The following is an 18570-nucleotide window of genomic DNA, read 5'->3' on the forward strand; positions in this document are numbered from 1 at the left end:
CTTCCACAATTCAAGTTATTTACAAATAACAAACAATTGTATGCTGGGAACTAATTTGACCAAAATAACTTGTCTAGTTTCATCAGGTAAGACCATAAGTAAACATTTTAAACCAAACCTTTATGTATTTAGGTGAACACAATTAATTTTGGCTACTTGCATTTGTTTACATACATTATTGGGAATAAATTGCTGCAGGAACTGCTAATTATGTAAATCGAAGGCTCAGAAAACGTGAGATCAAAAGCCTACATTTGAAACGTTATGTGAAGACTAAAGAACATAAATGCTAGTATTAATATTGTGCTTGGTTAAATGCTACAGATCTGTATTACAAAATACCTCAAGATATCTGAATCAACCACAATAAAAATAGATTGTGTTGCAAGCTCATTGGAGTCACAAGTAATCTTGTGTACTTCAGTCATAAGGTGCAATTTTTTACATTTTTAATCCCTTCAGTTTAAAAAAAAAATCTCATCTGAATTATTAAGTTATACGTTAACAATATATTCACAACTGATGAAGTCCTTCAATTGTTTAATAGAAGAGCATTCCCCTTTTTCTGGATTAATGTTCCCTTATGGTCCAGTGTTTGTTTGGGAACAAGTGTACACATTGGAAATTCAGCACATGGAGGGTCACCAGCATGAATCTATAGGTGTCACATCTTCACGCTGCAGGGCTGCATGATGTTACACCACCTCACAATTCTGTACACTCCTCGATCACTGGCACCACTTTTTATAAACCACACTGAATATTGGACAAATAGTACCCGGCAATGAGAATAGTTAAAAAAGATCATTTTGAAGGTGCATAAACCAACTATGAAGTGACAGCAAATGATTTTAGAAAATAATATATTTTATGCCATTTTAACACGACATTTTAAAACTTTTTTTTTAACCTGTTTGTTTATAAGAAAATAGGAAATATAATTGTTTTCTTAATGTAATTTGTTTGTCTCAATTGCAAGACATTCTCAGGCTGCTTAAATAACTCCATCTATATGAATTGCTACTTGATCCTAAATGTTTGTGAGCCTATCTCCCTGAATAACATTCTTAGTCACAGGGTGGCATGGTGGCGCAGTGGTTAGCACTGCTGCCTCACGTTGCCGAGGACCCGGGTTCGATCCTGGCCCTGGGTCACTGTCCGTGTGGAGTTTGCACTTTCTACCTGTGCCTGTGTGGGTCTTAACCCCACAGCCCAAATAATGCAGGGCAGGTGGATTGGCCACTCTAAATTACCCCCAAATTGGAAACAAAAATAATTGGGTACTCTAAATTTATTTTAAAAAAACATTCATAGTCACAAGGATATTTCAGTCATTCTTTGTTCCTGTGCTTAATGAGACATCACTAATGTTTTTTGTTAATATATCGCTGTTCCCTCACTTATGCTGGGTCATAATCCTGAAACACCCTATCTGTTGGCTTTGTGGGAGCTCCTTCACCACACAGATTGCAGCAGCTCAACAAAGCAGCTCGCCACAACCCTCTCAAGGCAATTTGGGCTGGATGATAAATCCTGGCCTATTGCAGGCGACATCTGATGAATAAATAGCAGAAACGAGAGAGTGATGTCTTGCTTAAAAATATTCATTACATGGGGATTCCAGTGCCACCATTAGGATGTGGTGCCCGTGGCTTATTGTTTCTGTTGAAGAACGACATATATAGGTTTCTCAGATCGTAATATTTGTAACAATATAGACTCATATAGTTATACTTAAACAAACAATATTGGTCTTCACAATCAGTTACTAAACATGACTTTGTCTGCATTTTCAGTTTACCGTGGTTTCTGGTCTGTATTCATGATGTTGGGTGTTATTGCTGTCACAGTAGGAGGCTTCATCATCATCTGTGCAGCTCCATTTTCTAATCATAAACTCTACAAAGCGGGAGGTGGACTATTTCTGTCTGCCGGTAAGTGCAATATTCAGATGATGAATACTTTGCAGCAACTAACTGCTTCATATTTGTAACAGAATGAACTATCAGCTAATGGAAGTGGATATTGATTCAATGGATTGACTCAAAATTAACTGGCTTTCTACTTGGTTTATCAATGAGTTGAGATAAATGAATTCTGGTAAAATAAAGACAGATCACAAGATCAGGACCTGGATGGGACAATGGGCATTATCAAATTGATATTCATTTTTAAAATTGTGAACATTACTAGCTAGGCAAGCATTTACTGCTTAACCCTGGTTGCTCTTCAATAGGTAGTAGTAAGAGAGCTCCTTGTACACTGCAGCGTTAGTGTACTTGCACCCGTAGTGTTGTTAGGGAGTTCCAGAATTTTGACCCAGTGATAGTGAAGGAACGGTTGGAGGCTTGGAGGGAAACGTGCATCTGGTGGAATTCCCCTGCATCTGCTACCCCTGTTCTTCAAGGTGGTAAATGTCATGGGCATGGAAGGTGCTGTCAAAGGAGTCTTGGTGAGTGCTACAGAACACCTTGTAAATAGTTCACACTGTTGTCATTGTGCGACAGTGGTGAAGGGAGTGAATGGTGAAGGTGGTGGTTGGGGTGCCAATCAAATGGGCTGCATTGTCCTGGACGTTGTTGAGTTTCTTGAGAGTCATTGGAGCTGCATTCCTTCAGGAAGACGGAGAGTGTTCCATCACACTCCTAACTTGAGCCTTGTAGATGATGGACAGGATTTGGGGAGTCAAGAGGTGAGTCACACGCTACAGAATTTCCAGCCTCTGGCCTGCTCTTGTAGTCATAGTATTTATATGGCTGGTCCAGTTTGGTTTCAGGTCAATGGTAGGTGAATAATAGGTGCTTTGCATTGCTATACACACATATATATAACATATATATAACATATATATAATGGATAGGAAAACTGAAGAAAAGTCCATCTTAATAATAGTTATAACCTCCACCCGATTAATCTCCCAGGGAGCCATGTGGAGTATGAGCCCTTCTGCTCCCATCAGCGGGCTCATTAATTCACCGCTAGAAAAGCCGGGCCAGGTAGGAGCCGAGCTGCAGAGTATTTCTGGCTGAGACTTGGACTGTTGCATGTAAATACTTTCCTTTTAGAAATAAATCAATTTTTGACTCTCCTTCCGGACTCAGCCGAGAGGACCCCATGGGAATCCGTTACTGAATTTTGGCACAATTGCGACTATGGGCCATCTCTACCCGAGATGCTAAAGGGCCGCCTTGTATGTGGAGCAAGTAATTTGGCGACCCAGCTGAAATTACTGACTGGGCCATTGCTGGACCTAAAAAAAGGCTGTCAAGATCTTCTACTCATGGAAGAACGCAGAGAAGGGAGCCCAGGAACTCCAGAGAATGTCAGGGATGGAGGTAAACAGTGTAGCATGCCTACCATTCATCAAACAGTGCACCCTAGGACAGGTACTCCCGGAACCCCACCCTGGCCCGAACACCGTCGGGATCCGGCCCATTGGCCATGGTCCGCTGCAACCAGGTGGGACACCTCCCCGGAATTGATCGAAGATGATCCAAGGCATTTGAGGCCGGCAAAACCATAGGGATAGGAAACCACAGGTCAGCCAGCAAACTCACTGCCCTTCCTGAGGGAGGTGCCAGCCCAGAGCCAGGATCCCCCACCTAGAACAGCCTGATGATGAGGATTGTATGCAATTGCATTGCATTGCTGCGCCACGAGCTGCCCCCATTAGGATTACTGTCCAGTTGAACAGCCACCCATTAGAGATGGAGTTGGACATGGGGGCCCGCAGTTTCAGTCATGGGAAGGCAGGTCTGCGAGAAAATCAGGACTGGATTTCAACAGCTGAATTTGCAGAACACCAAGCCAAGGCTAGCGACCAAAAGGGGGGCTCCTAGCCATAGCAGGAATGATGATAATCTCAGTTACTATGGACAGCAGTCCGTTAATAACAGTGAGGGGCCCTAGACCATGTCCACTGGGACGTGACTGGTTACATCGTGTCCGGCTGGACTGACAACAGATCTTACAGATGGGCACTGGAGAACTTTACAAAGTCTGGGGGAATTACTGAAAAGTGTTCCAAGATCGCCTGGACAAAATTAAGCGGGCCGTGGCCAAGATATATGTAGACCCTGAGGCTCAGCTAAAGTACATCTGGGCCCATCCGGTCCCCTATGTATTGCTGCCGAAAGTCGAGGACGTGTTCAGCTGATTGGAATGCGTCGGTATCATCCGGCTGGTACAGTTTGCTGATTGGGCAGAGCTGCAAGTCCTGATACTAAAACCTGACAAAACTGTATGCCTGTGCGAAGATTAGAATTTATCCTAACAAATAAACAAGGCGTCTCATCTGGACAAGTATCCAATGCCGCGGGTAGAAGAACTATGTGCGAAGAGCTGGGGGTCATTCCTTTTCCAAACAGGACATGAGTCACGCCTATCTCCATCTGAAGCTGGATGCCGATTCCAGACATTATGTAACCATTAATACCCACAGAGGCCTCGATGTGTGTACACAATGTTGCCGTTTGGAGAGGGCCACCATGTGTGGTGGCCTACTTGGATCACCTAGTCACCAGAGCCACAGAAGGGGAGCATCTGAGCAACCTGGAAGAAGTCCTCTGCCGATTTACGAGACGGGCGTCCACCTATAGAGGGAATCCAGGGAATCACATACCTCGAGTATCGGGATGTCCTACACCCGGTTAAGGAGAAGGTGCGGGAGATAAAGCAAGCCACCACTCCAGAAAATAGAACAGATTACAATCGTTCTCAGGTCTCGTAAAATACTACGGGGAATTTATTCCTGGCCTCGTGACCATCCTCACCCCACTACACACATTGCTGAAGAAGCACCATGAATGAGCGTGGAGAGCACCTCAAGGTAAACCTGCACCAGGGTGAAGCAGCAGCTAACGTTGTTGGGATTGTTGGCACATTACAACCGCTCCAAGACCGTTTTGGTGACATGCGATGCCTCGCCTTACAGAATCGGAGCTGTGCTGTCACACCACATGGCTGATGGAAAGGAAAGGCTGATAGCATCAAGGACCTTTTGCTGCGGAGCGCAATTATGTCCACATTGAAAAAGAAGGGTTGGCTGTCAAATTCGAGGTGAAGAAATTTTATCAATACATGCACGGGCTTTGATTCACTATTGTGAAGGACCACAAGCCATTGCTAGAGCTTTTTAAAGAGGACAAGGTGATCCCGCCAATAGCATCTGCCAAGATACAACTATGGGCCCTGTTGCTAGCAGTGTATAAATATGCCTTTGTGCATTGCCCAGGCATACAGATTGCGAATGCGGATGTGCTGAGCAGGCCCCAACTGCCGACACACCCGCCAACCCCACTGACAGCTAACAAAGCCATTTTGACACTTAACTTCATGGACACCAGCTGGTCACCGCTGCCCAGATACACGACTGGATGCAAAAGGACTCAGTATTGGCAAAATTATGCCACATCATCTTGCACGGGGGCGAGCAAGGGTAGCTGCCCGAAGAGCTATGGGCCTTTGATGGCAAGATGCAAACGCTCAGTGTGGAAGACGGCACCTTCCTGTGGGGGGCAAGCATCGTGGTCCCAAGCCAGGGCAGACAGGCCATTCTCCAGGATCTGCACAAAGACACCTGGGGGTGTCGAAAATGAATATACTGGTCAGAAACTATGTGTGGTCGCCAGACCTGGATGGCGCAATTGAATGACTGGCCCAACATTGTACCACTTGCCAGGAACAGCAGAAGCTCCCACCAGCTGCCCCACTACATCTATGGGAAAGGCCAGGCTGGTATTGGGGCGCCTGCATGCCGGTTTTGCTGGGCTTTTTCAAGATTCAACGTTTTTACTTGTGGTAGATGCTCATTCCAAGTGGCTGCAAGTCCATTGGATGTCGTCCATCATGTTGAAGGCTACTGCTGAGAAGCTATGGCTATCCTTCAGCACCCAAGACATTCCGGGGGAGGTTCCCTACCAAGTGGGGACCCATGAATGGATGGTGTGGAAGCATCTTGACCACTCTGGAAAAGGGGGCCAGTGTTAAGACTTGTCCCACCAGTAGAACCATCTTCCAGCCACATTGCCCCGGAACATGAGAGCCCGGGGTGTCACCCCCTGGGGGCCACGACACTGAGATGCAAGGGGTCGTGGACTCAGACTCCAAGTCCACTAGGCATCCAAGCATTTCCCTCTGAGGTGCGTGTATCTGTGCTGGTGGAGAGTGGGGTTCACAGCTGTGCCGCGTTTACAGTGGCATCCTCGGAGCTCTCCTCCGAGGTGTTCTCCTTGAATTCAAGATAGAGTGTCGCTCGTGATGGGCCAACGCTGTCGGCTGGAGGACCTGAGGGAGAATGGACATGTGGTCAGTGGAAGGCATAGATCAGTCAGTAAGGCAATCACTACTCACATTTGACAGGTCCCCCAGGTGGAGCCCAGTGGTTCCTCACCTCTGCGGCATACGCCAGCCTCCGCACGGGTGACCGATCTGTCCTCGGTCACCTCCAGGGCCCGCTCCTCGAAGGAGGTGACGATTCTTATGTCTGGCACCCCACCGCCAGTCTGAAGCCTCTCCCACCGATTGTGGGAGATCTTTTCCTGAGCAGACACAGAGAGAGCATCGTTAGCCACACATGCGGTTCAGTGGTGGGCGAGTGGGTGTGAAGGTGGGCGGGGGGGAGGGAGGGCAGGGGGTCACTTGGAGAGTTGGGGGGTGTATGCCCCCTTGGGAGCTGTAGGGGTAGTGGGGGCTTTGGTGTCTATTCACTCGTGCTGCCCGGTGTAGGTCGTTGACTTTCTTTCTGCACTGCTGGCCAGTCTTCCTGGTCATACTGCTGGAACTGGCGGCTGCCACCACCTCATTCAAGGCAGCACTGGTTGCCTTGTGGCTCACCCTCCGGGTCCCCCGGGGGAACAGGACATCATTCCTGGTCTCTACCACACCCAGAAGCCTCCCCAGGTCAGCATCCCCGAATCTTGGGGCCGGTCTCCTCGGTGCCATTATTGCGAGCTGGCTGGGGTTGGCTGAGCAAGTGCAGTTTAAGTGCTGCTCGACTTTGTTAGTGGGCGGCTGGCGAGCGTGGTCCTGGCGAATCAGCTGGCGAGGTTTTATTTGCGGCAAGAAGCCTGTGAGGCCTCGTTAAGTGGACCAATTAACGTTGAATAGCATTGCCCATTTCACAGGGCCGAGCATCGGGAAGCTCATGACAATTCCCACTCGCTACCACACTTGGAAATTTTTCTGGAGAATCGCACCCACTGACATTACTCCTTCCAGAAACGCCCAGTAGCTTTCAACAAAAGGAACTCTTTACTCCACGATCGGCAGACTGCACATGTTGTTATTCTCAGAGGGGAAATTATGACAATATTGACCAATTTGTCATTACAATTATAAAGACCAGGCTAAATGGTAGTACATTTATAATGTATTTCTTTTTCTTTACCATGAGAAATGAATGATAACCGTTGTTAAGATAAGCATATTCGTTATTAGAGTTTTTTTCCCCAAATGTATGCTTCCATTATGAAGGTTTGCAGTGTGCATATATGGAAATAGCACGAGTTTTCAACAACATTAAACTAAAAGAATGAAGAGTTAAGGAGGGAGTCCTACATTTCTGCAAATGGATTACATGCAGGTGGGGTTCCATGTCAAGGATACATTTGGAAAACAGAATTACTGAGAAAACATCATTGATATAGGTCAGAACATCACCTTCTCCCACCTGTGGGTCTTTCGGCCGGGGGTGGGGGGACCTGCCCTGACCACGCAACTGTCTTATGCTGGGGTGGGCAAGCCCTTGACAGGGATCTTGCCCTTTCCCCAATTATGGCCTTTAGGTGGCCAATTAGTGGCCACTGAATGGTCATTTCCTGCCCAACCTCAATTTATAGGTAGCGGGAGTATTGAACATGCACGAGGGCTGCCTGAAAAACAAAGGAATTAGATCGCGGGCGGGAAGGAGGAGTTGGTGTTGGGAGGTACAGGACTTCCATCAAAAGCCTCTTTCTGAAGTTGGGTCCCCCTCTCCTTTGGTTCTGGTGGATTCCAGACCTCCCTCCCACATTCCGCACCTCCTTCCCCCGAGATCTTATTTGCCACCTTCGCACCGCCTTCCCTATTGCATCCCCACAGGCCTTCCCTTGAACTTACCAGATTGGCCAGCAGCTCCCGAAGGTAGGACATCCTCCTGAGTGAAGGGCGGGAGTCTTGCCTGCAGCCACTTAATGCTCATTTGAGTATGAAATGGTTGCAGGGCACTCAGAGTTGGTGGGGATGTGTTCCCCGGTAACTCTTCAGATGGTGGGAAGTGAAATCCCACCATCCAAAAAATTCAGGCCATAAGGGAAAAATTTTATTTAGCTGACCCAGCTGTGAGTAACCCACAATCCTGGGTATTCAGGGTGCACCCTCACACTGGAGTTTTAGCTCCAATGCTAATCTGTGATGTCACTGACAGGAAGCTAGTTAGTGAAGGTTGCCTGAGCAGGGACGTCCGTGCCAGAGGTTGTGGGTGTGGGTGGCAATTGCTGTTGGTGGGGGAAGGTTGACTTTGATAGAGGGAGCTTTGTATGTATTCTGGTCTCAGTTAAAGCTGATAGTGGGCCTGTTGGAGGTGCGTATGGAAGAAGAAATAATTTTCAGACTTTAACCCACTTTGTTGTTTTAAATTAAAAGTCCTCCACTGTTGAAATTGCATGTATTTTATGAATTGATTTTTAAACTGTGTTACTGTTGACATTTATTGCCCATCCCTAGTTGGCCAGAAGCGGTTTGATACAACTTAGTAGCATGCTTGGCTCCATAGCGAGGGTCTACCACATTGATGTGGAACTGGGATCACATAAAAGTCAGACTGAACAAGGGTTATTAGTTTCCTTACTTAAAATACATTGGTGGGCCAGTTGGTCTTTTAGGAATCCCAACAGCTTCATGATCACTTTTACTGATACCACATTTTGACTCATTTTTAAAGTTAATTCCAATTCTCCTATTGTCATGGTGGAATTTGAACTTACGTTCAATGGATTATTATTTCAGGCTAAAGGAAGTTGATTGGTTATGTTACTGGACTCTATGTCTATCGGAGTTCTGTGACTTGACAACAGGCAATTTCTCCAATTTTGTGTGTTCACAGTGACTAATCAGGGCCGCAATTGCGAGGAACCTATCATTGCTATAGTTGTCTCCAGCCTCTTCTTCAGAACCTTGTTTGCTATCTATAAATTATATCTTGCAACTACTAAGCTCATATAGCTATTAAAGAGGAGACAGTGGAGCAGTGGTAATGTCACTAGACTAGAAATCTAGAGGCTCAGGCTAATGCTCTGGGGACACAGGTTCAAATCCCATCATGGCAGCTGGTGGAATTTAAGGTCAATTAATAAATCTGGAATCAAAAGCTATTATGACTGTAAAACCATTGTTGATCATCATAAAAAAAACATCTGGTGTTAGAAAGAGTGAATGTTCCCTAGTACTTAAGTTAGAATTAGGGTTTTAATTGTTTAATAGACTGCACATATTGTTTAATAGATTATATCAAATACAAAGGGAATACAGGTGACACTGTAGTGTTGTTGGAGAAGTGATTGCTGAACACAGTAACTTGAGAGTTGAAGAAGTCAAGACCTGCTTTCTAATTCTTGTTATAGAGTCACAATTGGAGCTTAACATCTGGCTCTCTAATGCTTCTTTATAGAAAGAAATCTGCCATGCTTACCTGGCCTGGTCTTCATGTGTTTCCAGTCTAGTTGATTCTTAACTGCTCTCTGAATTGGTCCAGTAAGCTACTCAGTTGGATCAAACCCCTGCAAAGTCTGAAAGGAATGAAACTGGGCAGACCATCAGGCATCAACTAAGGTGGGGGGGGGGCACGGTAGCACAGTGGTCAGCACAGTTGCTTCACAGCGCCAGGGTCCCAGGTTCGATTCCCAGCTTGGATCACTGTGCGGAGTTTGCACTTTCTCCCCGTGTCTACGTGGGTTTCCTCCGGGTGTTCCGGTTTCCTCCCACAGTCCAAAGATGTGCAGGTTAGGTGGATTGGCCATGCTAAATTGCCCTTAGTGTCCAAAAAGATTAGGTGGAGTTACTGGGTTAGAGGGATAGGGTGAGCTCTTTCCAAGGGCCGTGCAGACTCGAATGGCCTCCTTCTGCACTGTAAATTCTATGATTCTATGAGACACCAGAGATGACAACAGCACACCCAGTCTGCAAAACCCTCCTTATTACTATATTGGATTGTACCAAAATTGGGACAGCTGTCCCAAAGATGAGTGAAGAACAGCCTGATAATAATAATGCTCATGGAGACAGTGTCCCAGACACCACCATCACCATCCCTAAGGTGGTGGCACAGTGCTATGACGGCACGTTAGCACAGGATCCCAGGTTCGATGACCGCTTGGGTCAATGTCTGTCCGGAGTCTGTACGTTCTCCCCGTCTCTGCATCGGTTTCCTCCACAAGTCCCAAAAGACGTGCTTGTTAGGTGAATTGGACATTCTGAATTCTCCCTCTGTGTACCCGAACAGGCGCCAGAATGTGGCGACTAGGGGATTTTCGCAGTAACTTCATTGCAGTGTTAATGTAAGCCTTCTTGTGACAATAATAAAGATTATTATTACAGTTGAGAGGATGTTTCACTGGGAGCCTATGAAGCCTTTGGCATTAGGTGAAACATGGGCAGGGAAACCTCCTGCTGATTACCACCTTGACATTCAATGGAGTTCCCATTGCTGAAACCTTCACTGTCAACATCCTGGGGGGTGACCATTGACCAGAAACTGAATTGGACCAGTCATACAAATACTGTGATACTGTGACTGTGGAAATATTTCACTGTCGCTATCACTTTACTGTCACTGGGTTAAAGTCCTGGAACTCCGTCAGCATTGTGGGTGTATCATCACCACATGGACTGCAGCAGTTCAAGAAAGCAGCTCATCACCACCTTCTGAAGGGCAGTAAGGGATGGCCATTAAATACGGGCCTAGCAAGCGACACCCATGTTTCATGAACAAATACAAATAAATTACAGTTGTTGATTATGAATGCTTCTAAAATTATCAAATTTCATTTTAAATGCTACAGCAGTAGAAGCTGCAGTTTACAGGACAAGAAATATTTGATACACATCCAAGCTACATATTGTCAAGTTCCCATGCTAGATTTAGATCAAAATGCAGCAACTGCTTTGAGTATGCTGGTGACGAGGACAAGGATCTTTTTGATCAAGCTGTAAGAGACAGATTGAATTGCACTGGAATTGAGTTGCTTATTGAAAGCATTCCGTAAATTCCACAACAATTTCATGGACATGAACCAGAAATAATTGATTAAAGTCAACCCACCTCCCATATACACTGACAGTGGTTAAAGTTCAATAATGAAAGAATCTATGGGATAAAAGTGCCCTTGGTTCGGAGGTTTGAGTTGAACGTTGTAGTTTAAGTCTCAGTGCTGATTATTTTTCATACCAGGGGTGCGATTCTCCGACCCCCCACCAGGTCAGAGAATCGCTGGGGGGCGGCGTACATCCCGCCCCCGCCGCCCGCCGAATTCTCCGAAGGGTGAAAGGTCGGCGTGCCGTCAATCGCGCCGCCCGCCTCGGAGAATGGCAGGGGCGGGAGAGAGACAATGGACTCCGGGGCTGCCCATATTCTCCGGTCCGGATGGGCCGAACCCGTCGGCATAAATCAAAACACCTTTTGAACGGCGTCAACCAGTGCTGATGGTTGACGCAGTCCAGCGTGGAGGTAGGTCGCGGCCTGGGGGTTGGCCGCAGGAGAGGTGGTGGCGTGGCCGCAGTCTGTGTGTGTGGGGGAGAGGTGTGTGTGGGTGTGTGTGCGGCGGCCGGGGGGTGGGTGGGGTGGAGTGAGGGGGCTTTGGGGGAGTGCCGGGAGGGGGAGGTGAGTGCCGGGGAGGGGGACCGGGGGGGGGGTGCGTGCCCGGGAGGGGGAGGGGGGGGGTGCGTGCCGGGGAGGGGGACCGGGTGGGGGGGGGGGGGTGCGTGCCGGGGAGGGGGACCGGGTGGGGGGGGGGGGTGCGTGCCCGGGAGGGCGACAGGAGGATGAGTGCCAGGGATGGAGACGGGAGGATGAGTGCCGGGGAAGGGTAGGGGGTGGGAGGATGAGTGCCGGGGAAGGGTAGGGGGTGGCGGGGTGCGTGCCGGTGAGGTAGACGGGATGATGAGTGCCGGGGAGGGGGCCGGGGGGGGTGGTGCGTGCCAGGGAGGGGGACGGGAGGATGAGTGCTGGGGAGGGGGACGGGGGGGTGCGTGCTGGGGAGCGGGGGGGGGGTGCATGCCGGGGAGGGGGACGGGAGGATGAGTGCTGGGGAGGGGGACGGGGGGGGGTGCGTGCTGGGGAGGGGGAGGGGGGTGCGTGCCGGGGAGGGGGACGGGAGGATGAGTGCCGGGGAGGGGGAGGGGGGTGCGTGCCGGGGAGGTAGACGGGATGATGAGTGCCGGGGAGGGGGCCGGGGGGGGGTGGTGCGTGCCAGGGAGGGGGACGGGAGGATGAGTGCTGGGGAGGGGGACGGGGGGGTGCGTGCTGGGGAGCGGGGGGGGGGTGCATGCCGGGGAGGGGGACGGGAGGATGAGTGCTGGGGAGGGGGACGGGGGGGGGTGCGTGCTGGGGAGGGGGAGGGGGGTGCGTGCCGGGGAGGGGGACGGGAGGATGAGTGCCGGGGAGGGGGAGGGGGGTGCGTGCCGGGGAGGGGGACTGGAGGATGAGTGCCGGGGAGGGGGAACGGGAGGATGAGTGCCGGGGAGAGGGAGGGGGGGGGGGGGGGAGGGTGGTGCCGGGAAGGGGGAAGGGGGGGTGCGTGCCGGGGAGGGGGCCGGGAGGATGAGTGCGGGGAGGGGGGGGGTGCGTGCCAGGGAGGGGGACGGGAGGATGAGTGCAGGGAGGGGGAGGGGGGGTGCGTGCCGGGGAGGGGGACGGGAGGATGAGTGCCGGGGAGGGGGACTGGGGGATGGGGGACGGGGGGGGGTGAGTGCCGGGGAGGGGTGGGGGGGGGGGGGGTGCCGGGGAGGGGGATGGGAGAATGAGTGCCGGGAGGGGGACGGGGGGCGGGGGGGTGAGTGCCGGGGAGGGTGACGGGTGGGGGGCGTCCGTGCCGAGGAGGGGGAACGGGAGGATGAGTGCCGGGGAGAGGGAGTGTGGGGGGGTGGTGCCGGGAAGGGGAAAGGGGGGGTGCGTGCCGGGGAGGGGGCCGGGAGGATGAGTGCGGGGAGGGGGGGGGGGGGTGCGTGCCAGGGAGGGGGACGGGAGGATGAGTGCAGGGGAGAGGGAGGGTGGGGGGGTGGTGCCGGGAAGGGGGAAGGGGGGGTGCGTGCCGGGGAGGGGGCCGGGAGGATGAGTGCGCGGAGGGGGGGGGGGGGTGCGTGCCGGGGAGGGGGACCGGGTGGGGGGGGGGGGGGGGGGGGTGCGTGCCCGGGAGGGCGACAGGAGGATGAGTGCCAGGGATGGAGACGGGAGGATGAGTGCCGGGGAAGGGTAGGGGGTGGCGGGGTGCGTGCCGGGGAGGTAGACGGGATGATGAGTGCCAGGGAGGGGGCCGGGGGGGGTGGTGCGTGCCGGGGAGGGGGACGGGAGGATGAGTGCTGGGGAGGGGGACGGGAGGATGAGTGCTGGGGAGGGGGACGGGGGGGGTGCGTGCTGGGGAGCGGGAGGGGGGTGCGTGCCGGGGAGGGGGACGGGAGGATGAGTGCTGGGGAGGGGGACGGGGGGGTGCGTGCTGGGGAGGGGGACGGGGGGGGTGCGTGCTGGGGAGGGGGAGGGGGGTGCGTGCCGGGGAGGGGGACGGGAGGATGAGTGCCGGGGAGGGGGGTGCGTGCCGGGGAGGGGAACTGGAGGATGAGTGCCGGGGAGGGGGACGGGAGGATGAGTGCAGGGAGGGGGAGTGGGGGTGCGTGCCGGGAGGAGGACGGGAGGATGAGTGCCGGGGAGGGGGACGGGGGGGGGGCGTCTGTGCCGGGGAGGGGGACGGGAGGATGAGTGCCGGGGAGGGGGACGGGGGGGCAGAGTGCCGGGGAGGGGGACGGGAGGATGAGTGCCGGGGAGGGGGACGGGGGGGCAGAGTGCCGGGGAGGGGGGGCTGCGTGCCGGGGAGGGGGCCGGGGGACGGGACGGGAGGATGAGTGCCGGGGAGGGGGTGCGTGTCGGGGAGGGGGTGCGTGTCGGGGAGGGGGACGGGAGGATGAGTGCCGGGGAGGGGGACGGGGGGGTGCGTGCTGGGGAGGGGGAGGGGGGGTGCGTGCCGGGGAGGGGGACGGGAGGATGAGTGCCGGGGAGAGGGAGGGGGGGGGTGGGGGTGGTGCCCGGAAGGGGGAAGGGGGGTGCGTGTCGGGGAGGGGGACGGGAGGTTGAGTGCCGGGGAGGGGGAGGGGGTGTGCGTGCCAGGGTGGGGCACGGGGGGGAGGGTGGTGCGTGCCGGGGAGGGGGACGGGAGGATGAGTGCCGCGGAGGGGGATGGGGGCGGGGGGGCTGCGTGCCGGGGAGGGGGCCGGGGGGGGGGACGGGAGGATGAGTGCCGGGGAGGGGGTGCGTGTCGGGGAGGGGGTGCGTGTCGGGGAGGGGGACGGGAGGATGAGTGCCGGGGAGGGGGACGGGGGGGGTGCGTGCTGGGGAGGGGGAGGGGGGGTGCGTGCCGGGGAGGGGGACGGGATGATGAGTGCCGGGGAGAGGGAGGGGGGGGGTGGGGGTGGTGCCCGGAAGGGGGAAGGGGGGTGCGTGCCGGGGAGGGGGACTGGAGGATGAGTGCGGGGAGGGGGGGGGGGGTGCGTGCCGGGGAGGGGGACGGGAGGATGAGTGCCGGGGAGGGGGCCCGGGGGGGGGAGGGTGGTGCCGTGGAGGGGGAAGGGAGGATGAGTGCCGGGGAGGGGGACGGGGGGGGGGGGAGGGGGGAGGGGGACGGGGGGGGGAGGGGGGGGGGGAGGGGGACGGGGGGGGGGGAACGGGGGGAGGGGGAGGGAGACGGGGGGGGAGGGGGGGGGGGCGCGAACGGGGGGGGGACGGGGGGGGAGGGGGGGAGGGGGGACGGGGGGGGAGGGGGGGAGGGGGGGACGGGGGGGGGAGGGGGGACGGGAGGGGAGACGGGGGGGGAGGGGGGCGGGGGGGAGGGGGACGGGGGGACGGGGGGGGGAGGGGGACGGGGGGGGGGGAGGGGGACAGGGGGGCGGGGGGGGAGGGGGACGGGGGGGGAGGGGGACGGGGGGGACGGGGGGGGAGGGGGACGGGGGGGACGGGGGGGGGGAGGGGGACGGGGGGGGGGGCAGGGGGACAGGGGACGGGGGGGGGAGGGGGACGGGGGGGGAGGGGGACGGGGGGGGGAGGGGGACGGGGGGGGGGGGCGTGCTGGGGGGGGGAATGGGGTGAGTGCCGGGGAGGGGGATGGGGGGTGCGTGCCGGGGAGGGGGAGGGGGGGTGCGTGCCGGGGAGGGGAGGGGGGGTGCGTGCCGGGGAGGGGGAGGGGGAGGGGGGGGGTGCGTGCCGGGGGACGGGAGGGGGACGGGGGGGGGGCGTGCTGGGGGGGGGGAATGGGGGGAATGGGGTGAGTGCCGGGGAGGGGGATGGGGGGTGCGTGCCGGGGAGGGGGAGGGGGAGGGGGGGTGCGTGCCGGGGAGGGGGAGGGGGGGTGCGTGCCGGGGAGGGGGAGGGGGGGGTGCGTGCCGGGGAGGGGGAGGGGGGGGGTGCGTGCTGGGGAGGGGGAGGGGGGGTGCGTGCCGGGGAGGGGGACGGGAGGATGAGTGCCGGGGAGAGGGAGGGGGGGGTGGGGGTGGTGCCCGGAAGGGGGAAGGGGGGTACGTGTCGGGGAGGGGGACGGGAGGTTGAGTGCCGGGGAGGGGGAGGGGGTGTGCGTGCCAGGGTGGGGCACGGGGGGGAGGGTGGTGCGTGCCGGGGGACGGGAGGATGAGTGCCGCGGAGGGGGATGGGGGCGGGGGGGCTGCGTGCCGGGGAGGGGGCCGGGGGGGGGGAACGGGAGGATGAGTGCCGGGGAGGGGGTGCGTGTCGGGGAGGGGGTGCGTGTCGGGGAGGGGGACGGGAGGATGAGTGCCGGGGAGGGGGACGGGGGGGGTGCGTGCTGGGGAGGGGGAGGGGGGGTGCGTGCCGGGGAGGGGGACGGGATGATGAGTGCCGGGGAGAGGGAGGGGGGGGGTGGGGGTGGTGCCCGGAAGGGGGAAGGGGGGTGCGTGCCGGGGAGGGGGACTGGAGGATGAGTGCGGGGAGGGGGGGGGGGTGCGTGCCGGGGAGGGGGACGGGAGGATGAGTGCCGGGGAGGGGGCCCGGGGGGGGGAGGGTGGTGCCGTGGAGGGGGAAGGGAGGATGAGTGCCGGGGAGGGGGACGGGAGGGGGGGGGGGGAGGGGGACGGGAGGGGGGGGGGGGAGGGGGGGGGGAGGGGGAGGAGGGGGGGGGAGAGGGGGGGGAGGGGGACGGGGGGGGGGGGAACGGGGGGAGGGGGAGGGAGACGGGGGGGGGAGGGGGACGGGGGAGGGGGACGGGGGGGGGGCGAACGGGGGGGGGGGACGGGGGGGGGAGGGGGGGAGGGGGGGACGGGGGGGGGAGGGGGGGACGGGGGGGGGAGGGGGGACGGGGGGGGGAGGGGGGGAGGGGGGGACGGGGGGGGAGGGGGGACGGGGGGGGAGACGGGGGGGGGAGGGGGGCGGGGGGGAGGGGGACGGGGGGGGGACGGGGGGGGAGGGGGACGGGGGGGGGACGGGGGGGGAGGGGGCGGGGGGGGGAGGGGGACGGGGGGGGAGGGGGACGGGGGGGACGGGGGGGGAGGGGGACGGGGGGGGGGAGGGGAAGGGGGGGGCAGGGGGACAGGGGACGGGGGGGGGGAGGGGGACGGGGACGGGGGGGGGAGGGGGACGGGGGGGAGGGGGACGGGGGGGGGGGAGGGGGACGGGGAGGGGGACGGGGGGGGGGGGCGTGCTGGGGGGGGGAATGGGGTGAGTGCCGGGGAGGGGGATGGGGGGTGCGTGCCGGGGAGGGGGAGGGGGGGTGCGTGCCGGGGAGGGGAGGGGGGTTGCGTGCCGGGGAGGGGGAGGGGGAGGGGGGGGGTGCGTGCCGGGGGACGGGAGGGGGACGGGGGGGGGCGTGCTGGGGGGGGAATGGGGGGAATGGGGTGAGTGCCGGGGAGGGGGATGGGGGGTGCGTGCCGGGGAGGGGGAGGGGGAGGGGGGTTGCGTGCCGGGGAGGGGGAGGGGGGGTGCGTGCCGGGGAGGGGGAGGGGGGGGTGCGTGCCGGGGAGGGGGAGGGGGGGGTGCGTGCCGGGGAGGGGGAGGGGGGGGGTGCGTGCCGGGGAGGGGGAGGGGGAGGGGGGGTGCGTGCCGGGGAGGGGGAGGGGGAGGGGGGGTGGGGTGCGTGCCGGGGAGGGGGAGGGGGAGGGGGAGGGGGGGGTGCGTGTCGGGGAGGGGGAGGGGGAGGGGGGGGTGCGTGCCGGGGAGGGGAGGGGGGGTGCGTGCCGGGGAGGGGGACGGGAGAATGAGTGCCGGGGAGAGGGAGAGGGGGGGGGGGGGGTGGTGCCGGGGAGAGGGAGGGTGGTGGGGAGGGGGGGGGGGAGGGTGGTGGGGAGGGGGGGGGGGAGGGTGGTGGGGAGGGGGGGGGGGAGGGTGGTGGGGAGGGGGGGGGGGAGGGTGGTGGGGAGGGGGGGGGAGGGTGGTGGGGAGGGGGGGGGGGGAGGGTGGTGGGGAGGGTGGTGGGGAGGGTGGTGGGGAGGGTGGTGGGGAGGGGGGGGGTGGGGAGGGTGGTGGGGTGGGGGGGGGGGAGTGCCGGGGAGGGGGCCCGGGGGGGGGGAGGGTGCTGGGGAGGGGGATGGGGGGTGCGTGCCGGGGAGGGGGAGGGGGAGGGGGGGTGCGTGCCGGGGAGGGGGAGGGGGGGTGCGTGCCGGGGAGGGGGAGGGGGGGTGCGTGCCGGGGAGGGGGAGGGGGGGTGCGTGCCGGGGAGGGGGAGGGGGGGTGCGTGCCGGGGAGGGGGAGGGGGGGTGCGTGCCGGGGAGGGGGAGGGGGGGTGCGTGCCGGGGAGGGGGAGGGGGGTTGCGTGCCGGGGAGAGGGGGGGGGGTGCGTGCCGGGGAGAGGGAGGGGGGGTGCGTGCCGGGGAGGGGGAGGGGAGGAGTGCCGGGGAGAGGGGGGGGGTGGGAGTGCCGGGGAGAGGGAGGGGGGGGGGAGTGCCGGGGAGAGGGAGGGGGGGGGGGAGTGCCGGGGAGAGGGAGAGGGGGGGGGGGAGTGCCGGGGAGAGGGAGGGGGGGGGAGTGCCGGGGTGAGGGATGGGGGGGGGGGGGAGTGCTGGGGAGAGGGAGGGGGGGGGGAAGTGCCGGGGAGAGGGGAGGGGGGGGGAGTGCCGGGGAGAGGGAGGGGGGGGGGGGGAGTGCCGGGGAGAGGGAGGGGGTGGGGTGGAGTGCCGGGGAGAGGGAGGGGGGGGGAGTGCCGGGGAGAGTGGGGGGGGGGGGGGAGTGCCGGGGAGAGGGTTGGGGGGGGGGAGTGCCGGGGGGGGGGGGGGAGTGCCGGGGAGAGGGGGGGTGGAGTGCCGGGGAGAGGGGGGGGGGGGGGAGTGCCGGGGAGAGGGAGGGGGGGGGGGGGAGTGCCGGGGAGAGGGAGGGGGGGGCGGGCGAGTGCCGGG

General features: G+C 59.0%; 1 protein-coding gene across 3 annotated transcripts in view; it reads left to right on the forward strand.

The window, feature by feature from the left end:
* The window catches only part of tmem182a (transmembrane protein 182a), a 151158-nt gene that overhangs the window by 107269 nt on the left and 25319 nt on the right, over nucleotides 1-18570 (forward strand). For all 3 annotated transcript variants that reach the window (XM_072476640.1, XM_072476641.1, XM_072476639.1), the window contains exon 4: nucleotides 1797-1934. In XM_072476640.1, coding sequence (XP_072332741.1) covers nucleotides 1797-1934 — 138 coding nt within the window. The remainder of the gene's footprint in view (nucleotides 1-1796; nucleotides 1935-18570) is intronic.

The sequence above is a fragment of the Scyliorhinus torazame genome, chromosome 15 (assembly GCF_047496885.1).
Source record: "Scyliorhinus torazame isolate Kashiwa2021f chromosome 15, sScyTor2.1, whole genome shotgun sequence".
In the NCBI taxonomy this organism is placed as follows: Eukaryota; Metazoa; Chordata; class Chondrichthyes; order Carcharhiniformes; family Scyliorhinidae; genus Scyliorhinus; species Scyliorhinus torazame.